Consider the following 13,776-nt stretch of genomic DNA (forward strand, 5'->3'; position numbering starts at 1 on the left):
TAAAAGCAAGAATCAATAAGTGGGATAGATTCAAACTAAATAGCTTTCTCTCAGCAAAGGAAACTATCATCAATGTGAAGAGAGAGCCTACAGAGTGGGAGAATATCTTTGCCACTCATACTTCAGATAGAGCACTAATTTCCAGAATCTATAAAGAACTCAAAAAACTCTACACCAAGAATACAAATAATCCAATCAACAAATGGGCTAAGGAAATGAACAGACACTTTACAGAAGAAGATGTACAAGCAATCAACAGATATATGAAAAAATGTTCAACATCTCTAGTAATAAGAGAAATGCAAATCAAAACTACCCTAAGATTCATCTCACCCCAATTAGAATGGTGATTATCAAGAACACAAGCAACAATAGGTGTTGGAGAGGATGTGGGGAAAAAGGTACACTCATCCATTGCTGGTGGGGTTGCAAATTAGTGCAGCCACTCTGGAAAGCAGTATGGAGATTCCTCAGAAAGCTTGGAATAGAACCACCATTTGACCCAGCTATCCCACTCCTTGACCTATACCCAAAGGACTTAAAATCAGCATACTACATAGACACAGCCACATCAATGTTCATAGCTGCTCAATTCACAATAGCCAGACTGTGGAACCAACCTAGATGTCCTTCAATTGATGAATGGATAAAGAAACTGTGGTGTATATATATATACAATGGAATATTACTCAGCTCTAAAGAATAATAAAATTATGGCATTTGCAGGCAAATGGATGAAATTGGAGAATATCATGCTAAGTGAGATAAGTCAATCTCAAAAAAAAAAGTACGAATGATCTCGCTGATAAGCGGATGATGATACATAATGGGGAGTGGGAGGGGAGCGCGAATGGAGGAAGGAGGGACTGTATAGAGGGAAAAGAGGGGTGGGAGGGGTTGGGGGGAAGGGAAAAATAACAGAATGAATCAAACATCATTACCCTATGTAAATGTATGATTCCACAAATGGTATGCTATTACTCCATGTACAAACAGAAACAACATGTATTCCATTTGTTTACAATAAAAATAAATTTAAAAAAAATTAAGTCACAGATTATAGAACTTGCCCAATATTACACAACTCAAGATGGTACAGCTAGAATGCAAATCAAGAGTCTGTTACAAACCTGTCACTTCCAATATAAGATTTATTTTGTTGTTTTCTAATTTTTTTGAGTTGGATGCTTAATTCATTTGACTTTCAGGAAATGTCATCTATTAATTTAAATAATCAGAACTTTGGGTTTTCCTTTGAGTTCTGTTTAAACTGGATTCAATAAGTTTTGAATTTTATAGCTCACCATGATTTCCCTTTCACTGCTAAAAATTTGCATTATGTTAAAAGTTGGTTTTAAATATTTTAATATTAAATATTAATATTTTACTATAGAAGAACACAATAATTAACATTTTCACAATGTTGAGATTTTCCATCCAGGAATAGGTCATTTTAAAAATGTGAAATAATATATTTATTCATCTGTATTTTATCACTAAGAGCTTTTATTTTAATAGATTTTCTTCTATTATGATTTTTAAGCAATTGTTATTAGAATATATGAAAACCATAGATATTTATGTGATTCAGAACTATGCCTTAAATGAATTCTCTTAGTTCTAATAGTTTTAGTTTGTTTTCTTGGATTTCCCACTCGTTCTTTTTCTTGCTTATATATATATAGCTATTAATATATATTTACATACCATATTATACATTATATAAATTAATATATATTTTCATATGATATATGCATATATATAATATTTACTGTTAAATAACAGATATAACAAAAGACATCCTCTTCTCCTTCCTGAGACTTGAAATGAGACTTGAAAATTGGAGATACTGAAATACTGTCCACATTGAAGAATTATAGAACTATAGAATTTTGAACTTAAAAAACCAAAATATTGCCAGGCATGGTGGCGCATGCCTATAATCCCAAAGACTCGGGAGGCTGAGGCAGAAGGATCCCAAGTTCAAGAGCAGCCTCAGTAATTTAGTAAGACCTGAACCAAAAAATAAAAAGGACTGGGGATATGGCTCAGTAGTTAAGCACCCCTGTACAGTTCCCTGTACAAAAAAAAAAAAAAAATTCAAGTAACTGTGAATTTATATTTCTAATTTGTTTAAAGAGGATACTTTTTCTACTAAAAATTTCTTTGGATGGGAAATGTAGAGCTATGGTAGCATAAACAGCTCTATCTTTACAAAATGTTTCCTAATATCCAACTTAAATTCCTCCTGGCTTAATAATTTAAACATCTTCAATATTTTGGTTATAAAAAGTAATAAATACTGGGCACAGGGGCACACACCTGTAATCCCAGTAATTTGGGAGGATGAGATAGAAAGATTGCAAGTTCAAGGTCAGTCTGGGCAACTTTAAGAAGACCCTATCTCAAAATTAAAAAATAAAAAGGGCTGGGGATGTAGCTCAGAGTGCTCCTGGGTTCAATTTCCACTGAAACACACAAACACACACACACACACACACTCTAATACATATACCTTAAAGAAAATCTGGAACCTAGAGAGAAACATGGAAAAAAATTTTAAAAATTTTTAAGTAAATTATTAACCTGGCATTTGGGGCAATGATCCACTGCAGTAGTCTACCTGCTCTCCATACATATCCAACGCAGCATTGGTGCCTACCTGGGTCCCCTGAGCCATTGCTGTTCCTCTCACTTTCCCCATCTTCTTGGCCATCTGCGTTCTGCTGTGTGTGTTGTAGGCTTAGCTTGTGGCAGACCTCAAAGGCCTGCCCCACTGTCCGGACGATTCGCATAGCTTGACTCTGGGGAGGAGAAAGGAAAAGAACAAGTGAAGGACATGGTGACTCTACAAAGACACAAGAAGGGATGGGGGTGTGTGGGGATGTGCAAGGGGCATGTGATCAAAAACCCAGAAAGTCAGCAAAGGAAAGAGATGGAAAATCCTAAGGTTGTTCAGATGTTTTCATACTCACAAAGAAGAGTATGAAAACACTTTTTCTTTTTGAAATGCTCCAGAAAATAGAAACTGCCACCACCGTTCTAAATCAATCAATCAACTGAAAGGATATACGTTGACAAATACACCAATTCTACACTTAGCCCCAACCCTTTCTTCCCAAATAGTATAACCATATTAGATAATATGCTTCAACATCTTTTTGCCAACCATTATCAAATGTTCATAGGTGCATCAAACCAAGAGGAACTCAGCAGTTTCTTTGCCCAGATATCAGATTTCCTAGGAGCTCCTATAGACCAAGGGCTGTGATGCTTCAGGGATTGGAAGCCTTGGCCTAACAGCTGAGTCAATTGATACTTTGCTAACTAAGGCTAAGGTGAGCTTTCCCAGGCTTACTCTAAGACATCGTTCACTTGGGTGGCTACTGTCTCCTGTTTTGCTGTTTAACCTTTTACTTTAGGAGCCCAAGAAGAGAACTAGCCCCTGACTCCCAGTGTCCCACTGCTTAACTAGGAGAGTAGGGCGAGGACAAAGAAACCAGTTCCCAGAGTCTTCAGCAACCCCAGCAGGCTGTGAGGAAGAGACACAGGCAGGGTTCTCAGGACAGGGTCTCAAAGGTGGATCACTTACTATAATCTGATATTAGTCACTTCTTTCACAGAGTAAAAATGAGAAAACTATGAAATATGGAGTTTCACACACACACACACACGCATGCACACACACACACACACACACTAATACATATACCTTAAAGAAAATCTGGAACCTAAAGAGAAACATGGAAAATTTTTTTAAAGCTCAGGCTCTTACCCCAGTGGCTCTCAAATATCCCATAACCATAGACTTCAGTTTATATCACTGTGACTGTCGCCCAATAACCCAGTCTAACATCAGTCATGTTTAGGATGATCTGACTTCAGTTGTGACTACCTGATAATACCATACAGTCCACTGATCACATTTGAAATCAGCAGTCAAGAAGAGCTTTTATTTTGGTACTGGGGATTGAAAGGTGTGCTTAACCAGTGAGCCATACCCCCAGCCCTTTTTTATATTATTATTTAGAGACAGGGTCTTGTTGAGTTGCTTAGGGCCTTGCTAAGTTGCTAAGACTGGCTTTGAACTCACAATTCTCCTGCCTCAGCCTCCTTAGCCACTGGGATTACAGGTGTACACCACCATGCCCAGGAAGAAGAGCCTCTTAAAAGTGTGAAGTAACTGCTATTGCAGTACTAACCTGCTACCCAGTGTTTTTGTAAATTTATAGGACCTGTTTGATGGTAAATAAATGATTCATTTATGCTTGTCACAATAATGAGAGTTGTTCATTTTTCTCATTGTTATCTTCATGAACTCTTCAGGCCTTGGAAGACCACATATGGACTGCTACTTGAATCCAATCTCTGCTAAACGTGTTACCCTTGTTTGTTTCCTCATGCCTGGGGTAAATTCTATATATCTTCCTTTTACTTCAGGCCAGAACATCCATGTTAGTATGAAAAGGTATTAGGTCAGTCATCGTCCACATGTTGTTTTAAGATCTCTGTCTGCTTCTAGTCCTCTTGATAGTCCCCAACTCAAATGACCTCCTAGCAGCAACTGCCTTACAATTTAAACCTCTTAGCTTGCTGGGGAATGGTGTTGCATACCTATAATCCCAGCAATGTGGAAGGCTGTTGCAGGAGAATCCTGAATTTGAGGCCAGGCTCAGCATCTCTGCAAGAGTCTATCTCAAAATAACAAAAAGTTGGAGATGATGTTGTTCTAGGTTCAATCCCCAGTATCCAGAAATGGGGAAGCCATCTTACCTCAAACATGTGTTTTGTTGTTGTTTATAGTGCTAGGAATCAAACCCAGGGCCTTATGCATGCCAGGCAAGCACTCTACTACTGAGCCACATTCTGAGCCCTAGACAGACATTCTTAACTGATCACTCAGTTAAGAGACATGGATGATGAGAAACTGAAGTGAAATAGGAGACTGGTAAGTTCCTGAGTTCTCCCATCACCTGGTGGTGAATCAGAACCTTTGCTCTCTATGTTTACCCTTAAGTTCCTCCTGTGTCCAAAGGGCAGGCCTAGGCTCCTTCTCACACCACAGGCTTCCAGTATATAAGGCACAACTTTTCTTTCTGCACAGGAAGATGAGAAGCAGTAGGCATCAGTCCTAAGCAAGGTGTCCCTTCTCTTCCCATTCCCAAATATGGGAACAGGTGTGATTTGGAGGGCACAATGCCTAACATACCAGGTCAGGCACACCCCAGCTTTCTACATCTCCTTTGGCCATCAAGTTGAGCCCTGGTTAGGAGGCCAGGCCAGGAAGTTCAACTCTCTGATGGAAAAGAAGATGCTGCTCCACCCAAAAGTGTTATTACCACATGTCTCCCAGATCTTTGGTCCCTTATTCCCTTATTCAGAAGAGCAGACTGCCTATGGTTAATCCTAATCTTTACAGCAAAGCTCATTACTAGTATTATCAAGTAATGTCTCTTCTGCCACACAGAAGAATCAATAAGTAGATCTATGATAGCATGTCCCACAGTGCTAGGCACACAGTAAGTGTTTAAGAAATGCTTTATTCTGAAAATGTAATTCACTGCACTAAAAAGCAATTAAAACAAAACAGAAGGTAGTTGAGGCAAGACTGGAATTATTTTACTAATAACAGAAGTGTAAAGATCCTAAGGGGATCACCTCTTCCATACACATGCTGGCATCAAAAGGGTGAGTGCCACCGTCTTCCTCCTCCCCAACAGTAGCTGAGAAAAACTCCCGGGTCAAATGCATCTTGGGTCTGAGCTGGTATAATGGTTTTCATTTAGAAGGAAATTGTTGAATGACTTCTAGATTAGCACATTCAGTACCAAATGGTTTCATTTCAACTATCTTTTACTTTTCTTTGATATGAAGGCTGTTTTCATTCACTGTAAAAGGACACAGTAGCATATTCTGTAGGGTAGCTCTGCACATGAAGAGGTTGCTTGGTGAATAATCAAACTACCCTATCTGTTTTACAGAATGGCGAACACATGTAAAAGAACTGTCCTTTTCATTTACCACTGTAGGAATCAGAAGGATTGAATGGCTCCTAACTTGATCCTTAAATGGCTACAAGAGTTCAGATGCCCCTTGACTTTTTAGGCTCTTCTTTCTTCACCAGTAAAAAGTCTACTTTTAGAGGGTTCTAAATGAGGATCTTGTTAGGGAAGCAATTACTTGAAGGCAGCCTGGCAGGAGCTGACCCTCTTTCATCTGCTCTCTGCACAGACCTCGGGGCTCCTAATGCTAGGCCTACTCCACTGTGTGATGCTGCTTTCTGACCTTCTAGACTAGAAAAATGATTCTACCTTATACCCTAGAAGGCAGGAGTCACATGTGCTGGGAATTAATAGCTAATAAGCCATGTCTGGACTCAAGAGGGAGAACTCTAATAAACAGAAGCTTTAAAAAGAACTTCCAAGCTGGGTACAGTGGTGCATGCCTGTAAACCCAGCAGCTCAGGAGACTGAAGGAGGAGGATGGTAAGTTCAAAGCCAGCCTCAGCAGAAGTGAGGTTCTAAGCAACTCAGTGAGACCGCGTCTCTAAATAAAAAATACAAATAGGGTTGGGGATGTGGCTCAGTGGTTGAGTGTTCCTGAGTTCAATCCCTGATGCCCACCCCACAAGAAAAGAACTTCCAGAGATTTTTTTGAATACTTGTTTATTGGGTTACCTTGTTCGCATGGAAACAGTTGCTCATATCTCATGATAATGTGCAGGCCTTTGGAAATCAAAGTGGAGGTTTAAAGATTAAAATTGGAGGTAGCCAGGTAAAAAGTTGAGCCAACAAGTGGATTGTCAGGAAGTCAGCCTTTGTCAGCTTCAAGATCTGGTCACTCTGGAATTTACCAGATTATTTTTTATTAAAGCATCATTATGCTGTATTATACTGCATGTGATTTTTGTACAAATCCAGCTTAGTTTTATATGAGCCCTGGAAAGTGCTTTGCACATGGATCAAATCTTTCCATTCAAAAGCTATTTTCTATTAGTAGCCCCAAAGCATGTGTGGGCTTTTAGATATCAAGATCAGCCTGGAGACAGTTGCTTTGATGTTTCCAAAGTTGGAAAGGAATATCTAACCTCAGAGTGACTCTCAGCTACAGATGGAAAGCACTGAAGCTCATGGGAGCACCAATTACAGGCAATTTTGTAAAAATAGGGATGGAAAGGAAGCTGTCTTAGAACTTTATTCAACTTACTCTCACAACATACAGTGTTTCTTTAATCCATCTCCCTGTTTATGATGATACAATCCCCTTTTCTCCCATTCTCAGGATATCCCACAACCCAGAACAGAAACCACATCAAGATGCAATGGGTATCAAGCCTATATAGACGCCAAATGGATATCTTGCAGGCATCAGCATTTGATGAATTGCTGCAATGACCATGGAAGCAACACCATATTTGCAGGGTGAATGAGTTATCCATTCAAAAGTAGTCAAAAACTTACAGTGGTAGCTTTAGGAACATGAAAATCAAAAAGTTGCTTCCTGTACTTTACTGGTCCTTAGAAAATACGTAGTTGCTTGGTACAGCAGTATTCATCATCTGTAGTCTCAGTTACTTTGGAGGCTAAGGTAGGAGCCACTTAAACCCAGGAGTATGAGATCAGATGGGCAACACAGGGGACCCTGCTTCAAAAAAAAAAAATCATATAAAGTAACTCTGTTCTTCCCTATCCCCCCACTTATTGTTATATTAGGTAGAGGGGAGTGAAGGGAGGGGAAGGGGTATGAGGGAAGGAATGATAGTAAAGTGAAACTGACTTTAGAACCTCTAGTACATGTATGACTGCATGACAGATGTGATCCTGCAATATGTATAACCAGAAAAATGAGAGATTACACTCTATTTATGTATGATCTATCAAAATGTATAAATGCATTCTACTGTCATGTACAACTAATCAGAACAAATAAAATTTAAAAATCAAAAAAGTAAAAACATTTAAAAAATCACATATATATATATATGTATGTATACACACACACAATGGAATATTACTCAGCTTTAAAGAAGAATGAAATTATGGCATTTTCCAGTAAATGGATGGAGTTAGAGAATATCATGCTAAGAGAAATAAGCCAAACCCAAGAAATCAAAGGCTGAATGTTTTCTCTGATATGTAGATGCTAATTCACAATAGGTGGGGGTGGTAGGGAAGAATAGAGCTATTTTGGATTAGGTAGAGGGGAGTGAAGTGGGGAGTGGTACAGGGGTAGAAAGGATAGTAGAATAAATCTGACATTATTACCCTGTGTACATATATGACTACATCATTGGTGTGATTCTATAACATGTATAATCAGAAGAATCAGAAATTATACTCTATTTGTGTATGATGTGTCAAAATGCATTCTGTCATATAAGTAATTAGAACAAATTAATAAAAGAAAAAATCATAGTCAATGATGACATTTTCTGTTCTCATTCTAAGTAACCCTGTTGGTCCTATAAACTTGAGAATCTTGTAAGTGCTATATACATGTCACAGAATAGCTGTTGCTAAGGCTGTAGCTCAGTGGTAGAGCACTTGCCTACCATGCATGAGATTCCAGGTTTGAAACCCAGCACCACACACACACATACACACACAAAGAATGGTCATTATTAGTCTTCATCTTTTGTTGATGTAATAAATTATCTTGAGCATTGTGTTGAATTTCACTGTCCTGGGAAAAACTATTTCACAACTTCATGGAGATGATTAAAGAAGTCATCAGGTAAGCAAGGAAATTAGAGAATAAAAGCACAAAATACAAGGTGTACAGGAAGATGAAAACCACAATCATGATGAAAATAAGGCAATGAAAAAAAAAAGACTGAGGGTCTCCCTTTTGGCAAGTGAGGTTCTTTAATGTTCTACCAGCCCTCTGCTCTAGCTTACAGCCCACCCCTGCCTCCACATCTTCTGGGCATTCAAGATTTGTCTGCCAAGTCCTTCTGAGTTCCAGGGAACTGACTTCCATGCAGTCAGTATCAGGTTTGGCTCACAAATTTATACTTCTTCTCATCTGTCACAGCAATAAAACATAGTGCCCTTCTTGTGAACTTAACCACCACAGAATCTCAACAAAAATAGAACTGAATGTCATGTTTCTTTAATGTGCTTTGAATGGAACCTTAGTAAATGATTTAGCTTAGATTTATCAAATGATTATAATTTGTAGAATTTGCAATGCTGAAGCATGAAAATCATTTATGTTTGGATTTTTATATATAATAGCATTCAATGTACTAAGGCTCTGAAATGAAAGATGGGTTAGGTTTTTGTCCAACAGGTTATTTTATGGACAACAAAACATTGCTCAATATAAGGAAAGTTTAGTTTCAAAGTGGGTATGACTTTCATCATTGACAGGGAATAGCACATCGTAAAATTTCCAATAGACAGTTGAGTTTTTCCTTCTACTCTGGTAGTCCATGAGCACACAGTGCCTAGAGATGAAAGGCTATTATAATCTCAGTGCTGTCAGTAACCAGCTGGGTGATAGTGGATAGACAAGTCAGCTCACTTTCCCAGGTACTTATTTCACCTTCTATAAAGAGAGAGATTTGGCTATGATTCCCTTTCATTTTCCCTCCCTCCCTCCCCACCTTCCTTCCTTTTAAGACAGGGTCTCAATAAATTGCCTGGCTGACCTTGAACTTGTAATCCTCCTGCCTCAGCTTTCTGAGTAGCTGGGATTACAGGTATGTGCTACCATGTCCAGCTATGACTTCTATATTTTGACTTCCCAACACAATTCCCTTGAGACATAGAAAACATTCTCTTGCCCAAAATGGGGATCTGCCTATCCTTCATCTCTTAAATTTCACCGGGCAAATGATTAATTCTTTTGCACTTTACTGTCATCATCATTCAAAATCCACTGCAAACTCTAAAGGAGAGTCAAACTTTGTGATCCCCCAATTTGATGTTAAGAGCATTATAGGAGGAAATGATTTCTTCTAATCCAAAGCAATTGAGCTGTGATTGCAGGCAAAATGATTTCAAGGAGGTGTCCTGAGGATAATGGAGAGATTCCTGCTGCTCCTGTTAATCACCAACACTTCACGCAATGATGGGCTAATAAGTACCGTCACTCTCAATCAGGCCAGACAGCCATATCCTCCTGGGACTGGGAGAAAATGACAGGAAGGTTACATCCACTCCACAGGAGAGGTCAAGAGAGCAGGCAAGAGGCTCCTTATGGGGCAAAAGACCTTGTAAATGAACACTATCATTATATCCCCCAAGGAGGGAAACAAGAAATGCCCATGTCAATAGGAAGAGTCTCCACTGACTGCTCAGTGAGGAACAGACCTGCTGCTGGTCCTCCTTCCTAGTACTAGTCTGAAGAGTGCTGGAATCCCTCCATAACAGTCCTGGTGATATTTCCCAGTCACACCCATATAAATGTTGCTCCTTAAAGGTTGTATCACTTCGAACACAATAACCAGCACTCCCGAGATACCTTTCATTTTACTGGATTGCTGGAGAAACTCAAGTTCAAAGAGGCTCCTATGTCTTTAGGTTTCAGTGACCAAAGTCCTGGACTGGGAAACAGAAAGCCTGGTTCTAATCTCAGTGGTATCTTTGATTCACTGTGTGCCCAAGGGTAACTCACTACCCCTAGGCCTGTTCTTTCACCAACTATAAAATGAAGTCAATGTTGATCACACAAGGATACTATGAGGTAAAAAGGAAAATCTATGTCAAAGTGATTTGAGTGATTTGGAGTTCTTTCCTGATTATAGTAGAATACAGTTACAAATCAGTCTTGGGGAACAAGGCTACTCCTTAGCTATGTAACTTCCTAATGAGCCAAGGACAGTCATATAATGGAGTGGTTAAGAGTGTGAGCTCAAGTCAGACTTCCAGGTTGTTTTGACTCTACAATCATGAGTCCTTATGCAAGTTATGTACTTTAAGTCTCCCATCTATGTAATGAAAAAGCATAATAGTTTCTCCCTCACAAGTCTTCTGAGATAATTAATACACAGAGCTTAGGACAGTATCAGGCACATAGCAATAAATCAAAACAGGTTAGATATTATTTAACTTAATATTAAATTACAACTTAGATAATCCATAGTAGTAGAAGACTAAAAGGAAGCATGTATTCCTGCAGGATTCTGCTATCTAGCTTCTGGTAAAAGACCAGATGGAAAAAAAACAGCTCAAGGTTAAAATTCCCAAGATGGAACCATACTAGCTATACTTGTGAGTAACTAAGGAAGATCCATAGGTACAGAATAATATCTGTGCCAGAAGCAAAGGTTATAGCAATGCTTTCTAATGTGAAAGTCAAGATACCTGACCAATATTCTCAACTTGTTCTCCATAGTGAACTATAGGATGAGACTGACACCCTCATTACAGATTTGTCATGAGAAACATGCTATGGGTATGCACACAGGGGACATGATGCATTGTGAAACAGTAGGAACCAAAGCCCAGACACAGAAAGAAGTTTATACTAGGTTTTCCCACACTGTGATCAGTATAAGGACTCTGGAGAATATCTAGGTCTTCTGGCTTCCAGTCAAAAGATCTCCCTATTGACATCTAATGATCCAAGAACATTCTTTCAAAACATATTTCCTTGAGACCTAGTCGTTTCCCCATCATCTCTTCAATATTCCTACGATCTGCCAATTAAAACTCCTGCTCAAGCTGACTCTTGCCTCCCCTAACCAGAAGTGTTTTACAAAAAAGGAAATCAGCATATTTGGGGGCTAATAAAGATGGCATGCTCCCCACCTCTGCCCAATTCTTATTGCTTTGATTAACATTTCATTTCTCTTTTTTGGCTTAGAAACTGGCCCTCCCACCTATAGTTCAGCCACAAAACTCCCAACTCAGGCTATTTAGCTCCATGGTGACAAGCCATCACCAGACCTAAGAACCAACTCTATGAGGAGCAAAAGAAATTAAAAAATTAATTAATTAATTAATTTTAAAAAACTGTATTGCAACACTAGGTTTGATGGCCAGATAAATACAATATATGGGCCAGGCATGGTAGCACATGCCTGTAATCCCAGGGACTCAGAAAGCTGAGGCAGGAGGATCACAAGTTCAAGGCCTCAAAGCCTGCCTCAGTAACTTAGTGAGATCCTGTCTCAGAATAAAAAAATAAATAAAGTAAAAGGGTTGGGGATGTAATTCAATGGCAATGGACCCCTAGGTTCAATCCCCAGTGCCCACTCCCCACTCCAAAAGAAAGAAAAAAGAAAATGGAAGAGTCAGAGACAAGAATTAACTCTGGGAGTTAGAGCCACAAGACATGGGGGGAAATGATGTGATAGAGAACTAGATGACTACTCCTTTTCATCTAGCAATAGCAACTGAGCCTGGGCTTTACTTCAAAATCAAAGATCTAGATGTGCATTGTTCTTAGACTCAGGTTTTGGCAGAAGGACACTCCCATTGTGTCTGTATTGCTACACCAGTTTGATGGCCAGACAAATATAATATATGGGCCAGGCATGGTGGCACACACCTATAATTCCAGTGAGCCAGAAGGCTGAGGTAGGAGGATTGTAAGTTCAAGACCAGCCTCAGCAAGTTACTGAGATCCTGTCTCAAAACAACAACAACAAAAAGGACTAGTAACAATAAATGTTGGTGAGGATGTAGAGAGAAGGGTATAGTCATACATTGTTGAAGGTACTGCAAATTGGTAAAACCTCTCTGAAAGCAATATGGAGATTCCTCAGAAAACTAGTAATGGAACCACCATTTGACCCAGTTATCCCACTTGGTATGTAGCTAAAGGACTTAAAAATCAACATACTACAGTGACACAGCACATCAATGTTTAAGGCAGCACAATTCACAATAGCTAAGCTGTGGAGTCAACCTAGGTGTCCTTCAACAGATGAATAGATAAAGAAAATGTGGTATACATATACACAATGGAGTATTAGTTAGCTATAAAGAAGAAATGACTTTGTGACATTTGCTGGTAAATGGATGAATCTGGACACTATCATGCTAAGTAAAATGAGCCAATCCAAAAAAACCAAAGATCAAATGTTTTCACTGATACGTGGAAGCTAATCCACAACAAGTGGGGAGGGGAGAATAGGAGTTGTGTGGAGTAGACAAAGGGGAATGAAGGGAAGGGAAAAGGGATGGGAAAAGGAAAGACGGTGGAATGAATCTGATATAACTTTCCTATGTATTATGAATATACCACAGTGAATCTCACCATTGAGTACATTGTGAAGAAATTAAAACTACTAGTACAGTACAATCTGCTGCTAAGTTAGGAAGTTCAGTAGGCTGGATATATGAAAGGCATTTTTCAGCTGAGGAAGGGTTTATTGGGACATAACCTCACCATTAATCAAGGGACATCTGTATTAGTTGATCTTGACCTTGTCATGTATTATTATTATCCCCACTCCTCACTTGACAACAATGAGATGACCATGAGTCTATTAACAATGCCTTAAAGCAAAAGGTGTTACATAGAATCAAAGGAGGAGAATGCAGGAAGAAGATGAGAAGTGCTCACAGGAAGTCAGACTTAGTGGTTTGCCTCTAGAATAGTACATCTCTAAAGGGTCTTAAAGGCCCCAATACAGGATTTTCCAAAAATCTCTTCTGCAGAAAAATAGTTTCCAGGTTATTAGCACAAGTTACGTGAAAAAGATGAGGTTTCATAGCCAAATCAGAAATGCTAGTTTAAACAAAGTCAAAAGGGTTTCTTTAACTTTGGTACTTCTCAGCAACTTAAGTAGAGTAGTTTAAACATAACACATTTTGGATGATA

The 13,776-nt window shown here is 38.9% G+C and overlaps 1 protein-coding gene across 7 annotated transcripts in view; it reads right to left on the reverse strand.

Moving 5' to 3' along the window:
- Nucleotides 1–13,776, reverse strand: part of LOC124985172 (carboxyl-terminal PDZ ligand of neuronal nitric oxide synthase protein-like) — a 330,263-nt gene that overhangs the window by 52,743 nt on the left and 263,744 nt on the right. For all 7 annotated transcript variants that reach the window (XR_007108816.1, XM_047553676.1, XM_047553666.1 and 4 more), the window contains one exon: nt 2,663–2,804. Coding sequence is in view for 6 of the 7 variants with exons in the window: in XM_047553676.1 (XP_047409632.1) it covers nt 2,663–2,804 (142 nt within the window). In the remaining variant the exon portion in view is untranslated. The remainder of the gene's footprint in view (nt 1–2,662; nt 2,805–13,776) is intronic.

Source organism: Sciurus carolinensis, chromosome 1, assembly GCF_902686445.1.
Source record: "Sciurus carolinensis chromosome 1, mSciCar1.2, whole genome shotgun sequence".
NCBI classification, from domain to species: Eukaryota; Metazoa; Chordata; class Mammalia; order Rodentia; family Sciuridae; genus Sciurus; species Sciurus carolinensis.